Genomic DNA, 15,837 nt, shown 5'->3' on the forward strand with positions numbered 1-15,837 from the left:
TACACCAGTTTGTTGTAATAAGGAGGTAACACTTTCTTCAGACACTTCGGGTCTCTCTAGTTTCTCGGCAGAAATGGATATCTATTCCAATTTCTGTATCAAAGAATGAACTTTGGGAGACTCGGGAGTGTAATTTGGAGAGGGTGGTTTCCTTACTACTTCAAGATATGAGGGAGATGTTTCTACAACTTCAGACTTCCAATCAGGAGATTCTGAACGAGTTTTAGAAGGTGTAGAAATGGTGGAGGGGTTTTGACTCTTATGAATGCTTTTCGAATGATATTTAGTTTTATATGCCATTCACAGTTGAATTCCCTCCTTCTAGCGCAAAAATGTTGCAACCTCAGAATTCTATTGCCAAAACATGAGGGATAACCACCCAGTCCAGACCTTAAGAAAACTTCTTTTCCGTTTAAAGTGGTGGCTCTGACTAGGGATAATGGGACCAGTTTCCCAGTGTGGGTTTTAAGATGAGAGTGGGTGGTTCATGAGTGTTTGCAATAGAATAATGATAATCTAAGTGACCTATTCTATGATGCAATTTCTATAACTAACTTATTCTAATATAAACTCGGGGATGGGAACAATTGTAAGGATCAAATGAAATGCAGGGGAGAGAGCACAGAGCATGGTGCACTAAGGAACTAAGGTTCCTGACAAACCCTTCCACGGCGCACAGTCTGAGCACGTAGCTTTTCAAGCCCAAACAAAAATTTCGTCAGGACTAGCTCTATGATTCTGAATGCAGAGGACAATGAACAGTCTGATAGGGGAGGCATCAACGCCTCCCCCAAAAAATTACAATAATGAAAACCCAACTGAGGGCAGAACTGAGAACGCAGAGAAGCCCGAGGCACGGCCTGTGCAACAAACGAAGAAGAAAGAAGAAGATCTGGAATACGAGAAGGCGAACAAACACGCAACATCTGGAAAACCAAAGAAAGCTTCATCGCCCACATGCAAGCCCATTGCCACATAAAGGCCCAAGATCAAGCTGCCTAGTCATAGGATCAATGCGCAAATACAATATATGAAAGATCACGCCCTGATTGGCAAATTCATAGGTTTCTGGGCAACTAAAAAAGCCCTGTGAGGATGGATCACCTCGAAATGGAAGCCCAAAGGTCGTGTAACTCTACAGTTGGGCCCTAAGGGCTTCTTCACAGAGACATTCAACTGCCTTGAAGATCGGAACCGAGTTTTGGATGGAGGACCCTATTTCTTCAATGCAGCAGGTCTTTATCTACGAGATTGGGTCGAAAGATTCAACCCTGATAAGGAAGATTTCAGCTGGGCGCCAGTATGGATCCGCATGTACTCACTTCCACTAGAATACTGGGACGAGGACTCACTAACAGCCATTGGCAATGGTTTAGGTGAGTTCATAAAGGCAGCGGAGGAAACTAAGCTTCGAAGATACACATCCTACGCACGGATCTGCGTTTACATGAAGTTGGGCCACATGCTCCCGGACATGGTAAGTCTTCTTCATGATGACTTTGAATGGATTCAACCCCTTGACTATGAACATGTACCCTTCCGATGCAGGAGATGCCATGCCCACGGTCACCTCTTTCGTGACTGTCCCTTAAACATGATGCCTAAAACCACAGAAACTGGAAACAAGTCTGATCCAAAAGGATTTACCAAGGTAGCCAGCAGGAAAAGGAATACCAAAAAACCTCCCTCAGCACCAAAAAGTGTTGCTCCATCTTCTGATTTGCCATCCTCCAGCAACAGTTTTGATATTTTGAAAAATCTATAATAGCCTAAATCAGATACGCCTATGCCAACAAAGCCAAGCTCTGTTCCATCCACCCATCTGTCCCCCACACTCATCCACTCTAAAAGCAGTCATCCTTCGAATGCCATCTCCTCTAAAAAGCCGACCTCAGATTCGTAACTCAACACCAACCTTGTTTAGTTCAAAGCCCTATGGTTTGATAAAAGTATGGGCATCGATGATACTTTGGCAGAACCGTCTCAGCCAAAAATCCACCAGGAAGGAGGCAGTCAGCAAAGCTTAATGGAAGAAGAACCAGAAAGCTTTGATCTTGGGGAAATAGACATTTTCAGTCTAGAGCAAGCCTGCAAAAGGAAAGAGTTCGACACAATACCAGAAAGACAACTGGAAAATTTGGAAGTAGTGCTCACAAGAGTGCATCAACATAATACTTTGGGCATACAGCAAGGAGGAAAATGGGATGGGAAACATATCATTAAAGATGGGAAGAAAAGAGGCAGAAAGACAGATCTACAACATACCATATTAATTGGGGAAATGCTAGTGGAGTCGGGAAGATGCTCCAAGTTGACCAAATATTACCGATCCTTACCTACTAGTCAACCATGAAGCTCATCTCATGGAATGTAAGAGGACTTAATGGTCCTGGGAAGTACAGAATGTTGAAGAACATGATTCAGCAAGAACAACCATACATTGTATTCATGCAAGAAACAAAATGCAGCACCAGCACATTAGAATCCATATTATCCAAAGCCTGGGCAGGATGTCAAACAGTAACAGTCGACGCAACAGGTGCCTCGGGAGGGTTAGCCATAGCATGGAATACTCAGCATATATCCTTAACAAATTTCCATGCTTCACACTATTTCATTCAAGCAATGTTCCACCTGATCGGCACCAACATACATGGACATTTAACCAATGTTTACTTCCCTCAGGAAAGTATGCAAAAAATAAGGCAATTAGAAACATTGGAGATTCTTAACGCTCCAAGAGCTTATCCACTTTGGATAACGGGAGGAGACTTCAATATGATCACACGGCTAGAGGAAAAATTGGGAGGCAGACAAAAGCTGGACAAAGAAAGCAATGACTTCAAAGATTACATTCAACACAATAGTCTAATAGACTTACCTTTTGATAACGGCATCTTTACTTGGAACAATAAAAGAGCTGGCACTCAGCAAATAGCATCCAGGTTGGATAGATTTCTAAATTCAGACAATTTTGTTCATCTTGGTGGTGATATATGCGCCTCTATCTTACCCTTAGCTGGCTCGGATCATTGGCCCATTTCTTTGCAATGGAAAAATCCCGGAAAATCTAACAGAAGACCATTCAAGTTTGAAGCTTTCTGGCTTACCCACCCTGAGTTCAATATAGTGGTCAAATCAGCATGGGAAAGTTTCATTCCCAATGGTGGCTCACTCATGTACCAATTCCAGTAAAGACTGAAGCATATCAAAAAACAAATCAAAACCTGGAACTACACCACCTTTGGCAACATCCTTCAAGGGAAAAAAGCCCTTGAGTAGAGTATTACAGAGCTACAACAGAAGATCATCCTAGAAGGCAGAACAGAGGAATATGCCAGATAGGAACAAATACTACTAACACAACTAGATGAAATAGGCAGACAAGAGGAACTGCTCTGGAAATAGAAGTCAAGAATCAGATGGCTAAGAGAAGGGGAACGAAACACCAAGTTTTTTCATCGTACAACTATACAAAGAACAATGAACAATACAATCTCACACATTCAAAACTCACAGGGAGACAAAATGGAGAAACATGAAGACATAGAGAAAGAGCTCACAAATCACTTCAAAATTGTTCATCAAGAGCAGCCCACAGATAGACAGCGTGCTATCAATGAGATACTTCAGCATATTCCTAAACTCATCACAGAGGAGCATAATCAATTATTGTTAAGACCAGTCACTATCATGGAGGTCGAAGAGGCTTCAAATCAACTGAAGGCTGGGAAAGCGCCTGGACCTGATGGCTTCACATCCAATTTTTACCATCACTTTTGGGATCTAATCAAAGCAGATGTCTGGAATGTGGTAGAAGAATCAAGAGCAATGCATTGGTTACTCCCTTCGCTCAATGCAACTTTCATCGCTCTTATTCCCAAAGTCGCGCAACCAAGCACTCCGGAGAAGTTCAGGCCTATTGCCCTTTGCAATGTCATCTACAAAATTATCTCGAAAGTCATAGCCAATCGCCTCAAACCGCTCCTCCCTCTTCTCATCTCACCAGAGCAATCTGGTTATGTAGAAGGTCATCAAATTCTGGATGGTATTATTCTGACTCATGAAACCATCCATTCTCTCAAGAAAAACAAACAGGTAGGTATGCTGTTGAAAATCGACCTTTCCAAAGCCTTTGATAAACTCAGTTGGACCTACATAAAACAGATGCTAACGGCCTTTGGATTCAGCCCGACCTGGGTTAGATGGATGATGACCCTAATTTCCTCCCCACTTTGCTCTGTTCTTGTCAATGGGATCCCCTCTAAACCGTACCACCCTTCTAGAGGAATTCGTCAAGGTGACCCTCTGTCCCCTTTTCTTTTCATCATTATGGCTGAGGGTCTAGGCCGTATTATAAAGCATGTCGTTCAGTCCCATGATCTTAGAGGACTCTCTGTCCATGGATCCCCTACTATCACCCATCAACAATTTGTTGATGACAATATGCTCTTTGGTCATCCTTCTGTAAATGAGGCCAGAACCTTTAAAGCACTTTTAGACACATTCTCAGAAGCTTCTGGCACCACCATCAACACCTCCAAATCTCAAATTTTTTCTTCCATACTCCTATTCCCAACCAAAGAATCATTTCTTGAATCATTGGTTTCTCTTAGGCCAAGCTTCCATCTCAGTATTTAGGTGCCCCTCTCATAGATTCTGCCTTAAAGTATGCTTCCTGACATCAACTCATAGAGAAAATGGAAAGTCGACTCCTGTCTTGGACATATAGAACTCTCAACATGGAAAGCAGATTAGTCCTAATAAAGGCAATCCTACAATCAATGCCGCTCTATCTGTTCTTAGTGCTTGTTGCGTCAAAATGGGTGCTGAAGAGCATTCGGAATCTGCAACGCAATTTCTTATGGGGCTCCACAGGACAAAACAGAAAGTGGGCTTTAGTCAAATGGGATAAATTTTGCAAGCCTAAAAGGCAGGGGGGTCTAGGCTTATGTGATCTTCAACACATAAATACTTTGATGGGAGCACGGATTTGGTGGCAATGGGTTTCCTGCCCACAGAAGCTATGGGCACAATTATGGACTGCAAAGTATGCAAATAATCGACCACAACAAGAACTAATCAGGATAACCACCACGCTTACAGGATCCCTAATTTGGAACGCGGCCAAGCAACACAGAGAGGTCATCTATCAACATAGCTTCTGGGAGATAAGGGATGGGAGGACGGCCCATTTTTGGACAGATTCTTGGCAAAAAAGACCCAAAATTGTAGCACTCTTACCAGGCACAAATCATAATGGAAACGACATTAACCAGGCAGACAATGTAGCACATTTATGGACTCTTAGCACTGTACAGGGATTCAGGCAATGGAAACCGGTGAGACAAACAGCACAGCAAGAAACAAAAGCTCATAACATGGAGCTACACAAAGAGCTCACCAGCAAAAGAATCAGAGTCAATACATCAAGCGATGTTCTAAGATGGGGATATACACCGAAAGGAACATACACCACCAAAGAAGCATACCAGATAATGTGCCAAACTCAAGAACCAATAGATCCTGCTTGGAATAGTATATGGACTACTGGGATTTGGCCCAAAGTCTCCACTTTCATCTGGCTGTTGTATCATCAAAGAATTCTCACATGGGACAACTTAACCAAAAGAGAATTTCAAGGTCCATCTTACTGTCCCAATTGTCAAAACAATGAAGAAACTATTTAGCACCTCATGGATTCCTGCCACATGGCCAATCAACTCTAGGAAAAGCTCACTTTCAGATGCCAGAGACCATGCAGACTTCTTGGGGATATAAGAGGCACCATTCGCAACTAGACTCCAGAGCCCTATAACAGCAAAATTCTCAACAAGTTGTGGACTATCTTGCCAGGTCTCCTTCTATGGACAATCTGGAAGGAAAGAAATAAGCGAATTTTCAAAAATCACAAAACTTCCTTAGAAATCATATGGACTAACTTATGTCAGAACATCAAGGAAACTCTTGCATTGCATCAATGGACAACTGAGGACTTTCCGACCCAGCCTCAGGAATTAAGCATATGGGCTAATTGGAACATACAGCTCCCACAAGCACAATTGAATTCCAATAGACCCAGCATTGCAACCAGGCAACTTTCACATTGGTTACACCCCCCAAAAGGAGTGATTAAGTTAAATTTCGATGGTGCCTCCAAGGGAAACCCGGGCAAAGCAGGATACGGAGGCATATTTAGAAATCATGAGGGCCAACCCCTACTATTGCATTTTGGCTCCATTGGCTAGGACACGAACAACTCTGCAAAACTTGAAGGCTTGTGGCAAGGTATGAAGCTAGTTGACCAACATAATTTTTATCCCATCCTTATAGAAGGGGACACTCAAATCCTCATCAATATGGCCACTCAAATACAACAAGGAAGCACAGCTTCACGAGTTGCCAAAAGCTAGAGATTAATGACCAGGCTTGAAACAATAGAGAAATGGATAAAAGACAGGAGAGAAATAACTTTTATTCATGTCAAAAGGGACAGTAACAAAGTTGTTGATCTTCTAGCAAACATTGGGGTAGAATAGGACCAAATCCTACACTATGGCCTTCTCAACATCATAGATGACCAAAATCAACTGCAAATTTGCACTGACCTGGTGCACAAGGAAGCTCAACCCCTGGATGCGGGTGTTAATTAAGGCAATTATGGTGATGAGACGGGGCGACGGCGGGCAGGGTGGCCACATGGCCCTCTGCAACCATCCCAAGATCAACATAAATGATATTCATGGCACCTCGCAGGCGGCATTTAATGCCTGCTCTAGTCAAGGCAAGGCCATTCCTTGCTTAACCATGGAGCCAGAGAACATTTCAGTCATTTTGCCCCTGTTTCATTGTGCTTTCCCTCCGCAGGTAGGAGAGCCGACTGAGCGAACCAGCACTGGGTGCAGATGCTGGATTGTGTGTTGTCTTGACTTGGGTAATGGCTTCCACCATTCCCATACAAACCTCTGCAACTCGGCTCTTGTCCTCCAGCACTCAGTAACCTCTGCACAAAATTCTTCTGTCCATTCTTCTTCTACTCCCCCTGACTCTTTCACTGCTCCTATTTCCACCATGGTCGCCACCACATGCGTAGCAAACGCAGTGGCACGCAAGGCGGAAGCTCTCGCTCCCCAAATTTGCATCGACATAATTTGGCTTACCCTGCTTCCTCTGCTGAAAATCCCTAGTAATCGAATAACAGAAGTGACAGAGGCAGAGCCGGCCTCCACTGCTCAAGTTGTGAAGAGGCAGTTGTTCGCACAACAACCTTTCCTCTACCTTCGCATCAGGTCCCTCACACGACGCAGTTTCGGTTTGGTAGCTCTCTGAATTGCCCGCTTACTATTGCCACCGTCTCTATCTCCATTACAGAAGAGACTGAGCAGCACATTTCCATGACCATTTCCATGAAGGAGACGCACAAAGCAGGCCCAAGCAGGAACAGGGGCAACAATGACGAGCAGGAAGGTAATGGAGGTCGAAACAGACGGCATGGGAAAGCCATTGTTGGCAGCTTGCATGATGATTTGGGCGTTCAAAGTGACACGCAGGCCATGGAGAGTCACATGGTGGACATGTCGAGCCCGCAGGTTGAGGCCGGAAGCAGGGAGGGAGGACATCAAGTTGTGGGACATGGCGAGGCAGACAACCTGGATGACTGGGCTTGTCCAATTGTGGAGGAACTTGTCACGGATGACTTTGTGGCGCGTGTCACGTCTGTCGGGTGGCATTTCTTTTAGTTCTGTCTTGTCTTATGTGTCCTCAAGGTATCTGCGGATTGGTCGGTCCAGTCAGGAAAAATTGTTGTTTTTCTGGGTGGTTTTTAATGTTGTTTTTTGATAGATTGGTCTCATCAGGAAAACTGTGGGTTAAATCTGGTGGTATTTTTGGACTTTTTTCTTTTAGACTGGTTTCCCCTTTGTTGGGGTAGTCTCAGACAATGTTCATGGCTGCATGATGATTAAGGTCGGGTCCCTCCATGGCCAGGAAACTCTGTAACTTCTTTTTGTGTTATATCAATAGATTAACCTTACTTAGAAAAAAAAAATATAAACCCAGGTATTCCTGTGTGGTATGCGATCTACAAAGATATTTGTTTAAGGTGTGATAATAAAGATTGAACACAACTAAACAGAGATGATAACGTAAAAGATAATTCCTTTGACTAAATAGTTAGTCAAAGGAATTTATAAAATATATCGCATATATGATGAGTTATATATGAAAATCACAATTTCAGCTAGGCATCATACAAAAGTGCAATTAACGCTTAACAGAAACAATAAATCTCACATATTCATGAAAGTAAAGTTTTTCCACTAATTAAATGTAAAAAGAATCAATCATACAAGATAATAGTACCATATGTGTGAAGTCTTGCTCATTTGACAAATGGCATAGACCAACTTCTTTCTTCAAATCAAATTGTCTCCCAAGAATACAAAAGTGCATCAACAAAGGAAAGTAGTTTGATATCTAAAAGAAACGATCATGTTGCATAATTTCACCAAAGCGTTCACAAACTTACAATAGTGCATTCTTTGCAAATGTTTTTGATAAAATTCTGGATCCTTCTCTAAATGCATGAGAAGGGTATAAATACTATTCTAACTAATGTGCAAAAATAGATTATACAAAATTTGAGGAGGTTTTAAACAACCTTCCTCCTAACTAGGTAATTAACTCCAAAAATAAACAGAGGCTAAATAAATAGAACTAAGAGGAATACTTGCTATCTGCCAGCTTGTCCTTTAAATCGCAAATATCGATCATCAGTTGAATTTGAGGAGGTGCCCCGAAATGTGTCCTGAGCTGTCCTGTGAAGATCGCATTAGTGAGCGGTGGCAGCATTCGTTGAGTCGTATGAAGGGAACAGTTGAGAGTCATAATCTGGCTGTGGGGCTTAACAAGATACTACCAATACGACTCCCAGTTGGTCATGGTCAGTTTTGTAATTGCCTCTCTTTGACTCCCTGCCTTTTCTTGCCAACCTTTATACAAAGCATTTAAATCAGGCATTTCTTTTGTATTTCCTTCTTTAATGAGATTGGTGGTGAACAAGATGTGATTCATTGCCTTAATGATATTCTTTGATACCCCAGCTGCCCTTGCGACTGCTAGTTTGGCTTGTTTGATTCTCACATCCCAATCTGTGAAGAGAATGTCTTTATGAGTTTCCTTAATCTCAGGTAGATTGGATTTCCTTCAATCCTCTATTTCCTGCCATTCGATGAACTCAGAGATTCTAGTGTTTAAATCGCTAAACTCTGTTATTTGGTCGATTGGCTTATCTATCAGTTCGTCGCTAGTAGTCAGATAAGGAGTAATGTGTGACATCTTCTAGCAGAAATACTCTTGTTGTTTCACCAGAAGGGAATTTAATTCCAAGGCCTCTTTAATGAACTCCTCAGTAGTCGGAACATCCTTGTATCTTTCCATGGATTGCTGCATTTCTTGGAGTTGCATGTTTTTGGCCGATATATTGGCTTCATGGCTTATTTTTAGGACCTCCATGTCTTGTTGCAATTGTGTGAGCTGCTCAGCCACCTACCTGTTTGAACTTGCTTTATCTATCTCGATCTCTTGTTCAAGTCGTGCAATCCTCTCCCCTTTCTCCCTTAGTAAAGTAGAGATCTCAGTAGCCTTGTCCATAGTGGCTGATGCATATGCTCCCATGAACTGTGATCGTCTAGTCAAGTTCTTAGCCGAATTGAAAGGAATGTCCTTCCAAGCAACGTCCATCAGGTCATTTCCAGGTGGGAATTCAGGTGTATCTACCCTTATTGTTTTTCTCTACCTTCTAACTACAGCCTTGTGGAGAGGGCTATAGAACACATCAAATGGAGGTATTTCAGTTACTTTCAGAACAATTTCTAATGTGGGCAGAGCAAGGATAATTTCAATGTGTTGGGACGTTTTTGCTTGTTCCTCCATAAGCATGGATAGTTCACCGATAGACTTGGGCTCTGTATCCTTATGAACATGCAGAGGAGTTTTACATTCCTCTGTTTCTTGGGTATTTGAGGCTTTGGGAGTGCCTTGCAATTTCTGATTAAACTGATCCCACTCCTGCTCCAAACTACTGCCTTTGGCCTCTAAACTGATCTCTGTATTCGGGGTGCTCATCACTTGTTTCTCAATTGACTTCCTACTGGACTCAGTTGTGTTGTCTGCGTCTTGGGGTTTCCCTGTGTCTGGTGTCTTCTCAGTGTTTACCTGAGAGTCTACTTGAGAGCTAGGACCTCCACTATCAACAATGAAACTTGGTGTAGACTTATCCTCGGGCTTTAATAGATGCATTGGAATCACCTAAAGCCTCTCATTTCTAAATTCCTAAAATCTTTGAAAATCTTCAGGTTTCAGATTTGCCTTTGCCCATTCGAACGCTTGTTCGAAGGATACGACCAACTATAACAAATCCTCAAAATAATTATCTTCATGATTGTATGGCTTGAGCTTTACTCCAGTAGTGACATTATATGCCACTTTATTTGGATCAAATTGCCTCTTAGGCAATGTATGAAGCCTGAGGGATTCCATATGTGTTGATTCCTTAATGGCATGAACAAAATTCGCTAAAGCAAAAGAACCACATTTGACAGGGAAAGTGGGCCATAATGACTTCTTACCGTCTTTGAGAACTTTAGTCAGGCCCCTTCCCACAGTCTGGTAGGCAATCTCTCTTGCTAATAACTTATCAGAAACATATAAAGGAAGGATGTGTGGATCAGTTGTGCTACCAAAAACCCTAATGTAGGTGAACCATTCTTCAATGAAATACTTGCCAACAGTAAGCAGGTCTGTTGTGGCTTCTTGGGAAAACCTAGGGGCTTTCTTATTGAAAATTATTTGATGTAGGGGCAACACAACAACATGAAATATCTTATAGAAGTGAGGTATGTAATGTGATTCCCATATTTGTTTATGACTGAGATGGATTGGGTAAGGATCTTGTAAGGTCCATTTCCATCCCATGGTTGGAAATGTCATGCAAAAATAGATAGCATCCATAATGTAGGCATTAAAATAGAAGGGAGGGAGATTATCAGAAGAGGAGGCTTTCTTCTGTCGATATTCGGTAATGGTGGTGGCTAGGTTTTTAGATAGGATGGAAGGCCAATTCATGATATGGAAATTAACACAGGCATCAATCAAAGGAATCCATTCTATTGAAAACTTAGTATTATTGGGTAGCCCATACAATCTACATAACATGGCTGCGGCATAGTTGTAGGGGTTGGACAAAGAGGCTATAGCATACATACCCGATTTGTCATATTTGAATTTGTTGTCCAACACTCTCCAACCCTGAATTAGCTTGAAGGGGTTTGGGTTCTTCTTTGCGAAGTTAGCCACAAATGTGTTGTCATAGATATCCTGCAGGTCAGGTATGTGGTACATTTTCTTCAAGTCCTCTGCTCTGAACAACCCTATGAGCTCCATTCTTGAATTCTTGAACTGCCTGTCTTCAATGATAAGGTTTTCGATCACCCATCTGATCATATCTATGTATGGGAGGATTTTAGCTCTTGCTCCTATCCTATGAAGGAAAGAACATGAAGCATCTCTGCATTGAAGTCCTGAAGGCCTTGTTGAGTCAATTGTTGCTCTCGTAACAGTGATTTTAGGATGCTCATCCTCTAGCCTATTGTAAATCACTTCCCAAGTTGTTGCGCTTCTGGCAGCATCACAAACTATATCAGCGAAGATAGGAGCCATCTTTGTAAACTCAGATTCAATAATGGTCTGTTTGCTCTGTTTTTGCATCACCTTTCTTAGTGACATGTCTTTTGTCACTTGCCTGAAATAGACAAGATATATCAGCGCAGACGATATCAGGTAATTAAGACTGAAATATTCTTTGAAATGAATTTGGATCGTGAGAAAGGTTTAATGAGATACTCAATTATAACTACCCATAACCTGGAAAGTGATTATCCTTCCTTGGGATGCTAAATATTTATTAACATGTCAACTCGTTTGTTTTGGTATTTAAAACGTAATTATTTCACACGTTTTACCGCTCTTAATTGTGCATCACAATCTTCAAAGGGTTACAATATAGCGCTACCAGATGCATCAAGTGTAATACGATTGCGGATATCGCAATATCGCAATTCTTTGAAGGTGTCTTAAAATAGTCATGCGGAAAAAGTGTGATTTACGATTTGCGATATGGATTTCATCATTAGTTCGCTTTGCAAGGTTTTGATAGATATTTTCTTAGAGTTAGGTAATATTATCCTAAGCCTAAAAATTTAAAAGGGTCCCCATTTATAACTCTAACCTTAGCTATTGTATTTTATAAATTGGGGGGTTGTTTGGTAGTACAACACTTTCATAAGAAAAAAAACAATAAAATCAATTAAAATTCACTAAGGCATTAATCAATCACATCATATTTAGTGGATCTATGTTAGAAGATGTATTTTGATGTTTATAAACATAAGAGTTGTCATTAATTGTCTGCATTACATTTTGTTGGTGGTCAGTATTCCACGTACGAAGAGTATACCGAAATGCTTCCCATCATACAGAACACATTAGACAACACTAACACGGACTGAGCTTTTTCATACTCTTAGGTATATTAGAAGACCCCCTCTAGGTTGAAAAACGACCCTAGGTAACTGAGTCAACCACCTTGTTGTTTGTGATACACCGAACATAACATTCTGGGAGATTGCATGCACATACTTAATGGTATATTGTAGTTCACAACAGTATGGTAACCTTTTATAACAATACCACTTTTTATTGATTTTGTTTATTTTTATTGATACCAATTGTAAATATAACTATCATACATTGTTAAAATTCTTAACTAAAATTCACTTTTCAGTATACCTAGGGTTGAATCTAATGACAACGATTCTGGAATTTACCAATCAGGGAACCCCTATTAACATTGATCCTAGTCTCTTTCCTTGCTTTAGAAATGTTGGTCTTCCTTACATAGCTACATTGTCTCTTCTTGGATTCATGATAGGTTTACCGGTATGATTGTGTTCAACTTATTTAGTCCCAAATATCCAAGTTCCTTCACCTCAACCGAATACTTCTCAACCTCGGCCATATCTTTTACCTCATGTTGATCCTTTACCTTCTTCACCCATCTTTTCTTCTTCCATTTCTTCTCCTTCGCCTAGTGAAAGTCAAAATTATAGTAACCATGCATCTAAGAAGAAGAAGAAACAAGGTAAGAAAGGGTCTAACCAACCAACCATGGTTGTGAGTATTGATAGTGTTGAGGGACCCTCTAACACATGCCGTAAAACCAAATACTCTTGCAACCTTTGTAAGGGTGACCACCTTCTTAAGGATTGTCCTATTATATCTAGAGTCTTAGAAGTGTGGACTAAAGATCCTCATCAACTTATTGTTGATCCATTAACTAGTCATTCTAAGGTTCTAAGGAAAAAGGGTAAAGTTATGTTTCCTTGTAGGTTATACGAAGGGAGCCATCAAACTCACCTTTTCCCTCACATGGATGAAGCCTTAAAATTATTGGAAAACCTTACTATTTCTCAACAACAACTTCCAACTAGTTACCGTAAGCTTTCTCCCAACCTACCGTTAGTTGATGACGTGATTGATCTAATTCTAGGTACATTCAAAATCTTCCATTGGAGAGTGAAACCCATAGTACTCATATTGATGAACCATTGGTTGATCAAGTGATCAAATTGATTCCATATTCGGTCAATCCCACTCTCCTATTAGAGAATGAAGTCAATATCACTCAAGTTCTTTTTGTTACTTTATATTTCACCATACAAGGGGGCATCTTTTCTTGTTTCAATGGAACTTCTTCTAAGTACAGAGGTCATTTCCTTTGATTGGAATAGACTGATAGAGCCTCACCTCCCTCATCACATCCCTTTCCAAATCAATCTGAAGGCTTGTGATAAGAACGTGTGTTGCACTATTGTAGATGAAGGTTTTTTTGTTAGTATTTTATCCTCAACTTCTTGGCAAGACGTTGGGTTCACCTCAACTTGTGTCTATTTCTAAGAATCTATTGGATTTTAACAGAAGATCTAGTGAACTTTTAGGGATCCTTCCTCAGCTGACCATCACCTTTGAACAAAAAACTATCTTTATTGATGTTATGGTAGTCCAAGGCCCCTTGGATTTAAATTTTCTCCTTGAGCGAGACTATGTCTATGCCATGAAATTTTTTGTGTTCACACTATTTCATGTCATGTCCTTCCCTCATAATGGAAACATTGTAACTATTGACCAGCTTTTGTTTGGTACTCTTGATATGAATTCCAACCACCCAACCTCCTTGAATGTTCCTAATAAGCAAGTGGTATCAACCCCACCACAGGTTAATTATGTGGAAACTTCTCCCATGCCTTCACTTACTGAAAGAAAAAGAGCCTCTCGTTGTATGCTCAAGTTTTTTTTACTTCGATTTGGTAGTTGACATGGTGGACTCTTTTAATGGGAATATTGGGGCTTGATCTTCCTATCCCTATTGAGTCCCTTGACATATATTCCTTTCAAATAAATGTTCTTCCTTCTGAAGAAGACCTCTTGGAAGCCATGATCGATGTGTTTCCCTTAACATGTATTTATTCTATAGATTTGTCCTCTTGGAAGCCATGATCAAGATCAGACAAGCATAGTTCCTTTTCTTGCGTCAAGCTCATTAAAAAATGAAATAGGCATCCGAGCATAGTTATTTTCATTTCAAGATCGCACAAAAATGAAACTAACCTATGAGCATAATTCCTTTTCTTGTGTCAAACTCGTTAAAAAATTAAAAAAAAATTGCTATGAGCATAGTTCTTTTCCTGTATCAAGCTCGTTAAAAAAATGAAACAGATCCCCCTTAATTGATTCAATTATTTAACTAGATCTCATAAATGTTGAGTCAAGTCTTTAACCTGATCTCATAAATGAGCCTTCATTTCATCTGCTGATTAGTAACTAGTAGTCTACTTGGGTGAATGAAACGAAGCTTGGGGGGCATGTGCCTCTAGTCATCATGCTAGAATTAAGCCACTATCCTCTGTCAATATGTTGGGGGGCATGAAACCTATCTCAAGCACAGTTTTTCTCTGTTTCAAGCTTGTGTAAAAATGAAACTTATCTCGATCTTAGTCTTTGTTCCTTCTCATGCTTGTAAATACATGAGAATAAGTTATTGAGTATACTTTTATCACTCTTCCGGGCTCCTTAAAATTTAACAAAAAAGGAACCCCCTGGAGTCCTCTTTAAGTTATTTTTGGACTATCTAAATATGAAAAGATTATCGAGTAAACTTGTTTCTTTCATTATCGTAAAAGTATATGAAGAAACATCTACCTAGTATAAGCTTACCTCCTTTATGGAATATGTAGACTATTTACAAAGAATGTACTTTGATCGATCATGGTCAAAAGAGTTCTCCCTTGTATTATTTTATACTTTTTTGAGCTCTAGGGACTAAATTTACGAAAAATAACACTATGGAGTTTTATTTTTATCTCTTTTTCAAACTCCCTAAATGTGAAAAATGAATCGAGTTATTCCTTCACTGGACTCATAAAATGCAAACAGTGTAGGACTCATCAAGCATGATGAGACCGAACCACTCCTTCCCATAGTTCCTTAAAAATACTTCAAATGAATTATATGAAGGATGAACTTATACTACAATCATATTTTACCCTCCTCAAGCTCGATAAAAATAAAGAGGTACTTTCAAAAAATGGTGGGGGTAATTAGGAAAAACAATGTATAAAGTTTGTATTAAGTAGTAAGTTCCTCTTGAACATGAAATTGTTTCACTTTTGTGTCTGATTGGGTTGGGAAATCCACCTACCATTATGTTGATCACAATTCCTT

At 40.4% G+C, this 15,837-nt stretch overlaps 1 protein-coding gene across 1 annotated transcript; it reads left to right on the top strand.

Moving 5' to 3' along the window:
• Positions 1–2,349: 2,349 nt before the first annotated feature.
• LOC149160556 (uncharacterized) lies at positions 2,350–3,195 on the top strand. Its single transcript, XM_089434639.1, has one exon. The coding sequence runs from the start codon at positions 2,350–2,352 to the stop codon at positions 3,193–3,195; it is 846 nt and encodes a 281-aa protein (XP_089290765.1).
• Positions 3,196–15,837: the final 12,642 nt, after the last annotated feature.

Source organism: Pinus tabuliformis, chromosome 5_2 (assembly GCF_031772625.1).
Source record: "Pinus tabuliformis cultivar Carrire ecotype Pingquan chromosome 5_2, CPIR1, whole genome shotgun sequence".
Lineage (NCBI taxonomy): Eukaryota > Viridiplantae > Streptophyta > Pinopsida > Pinales > Pinaceae > Pinus > Pinus tabuliformis.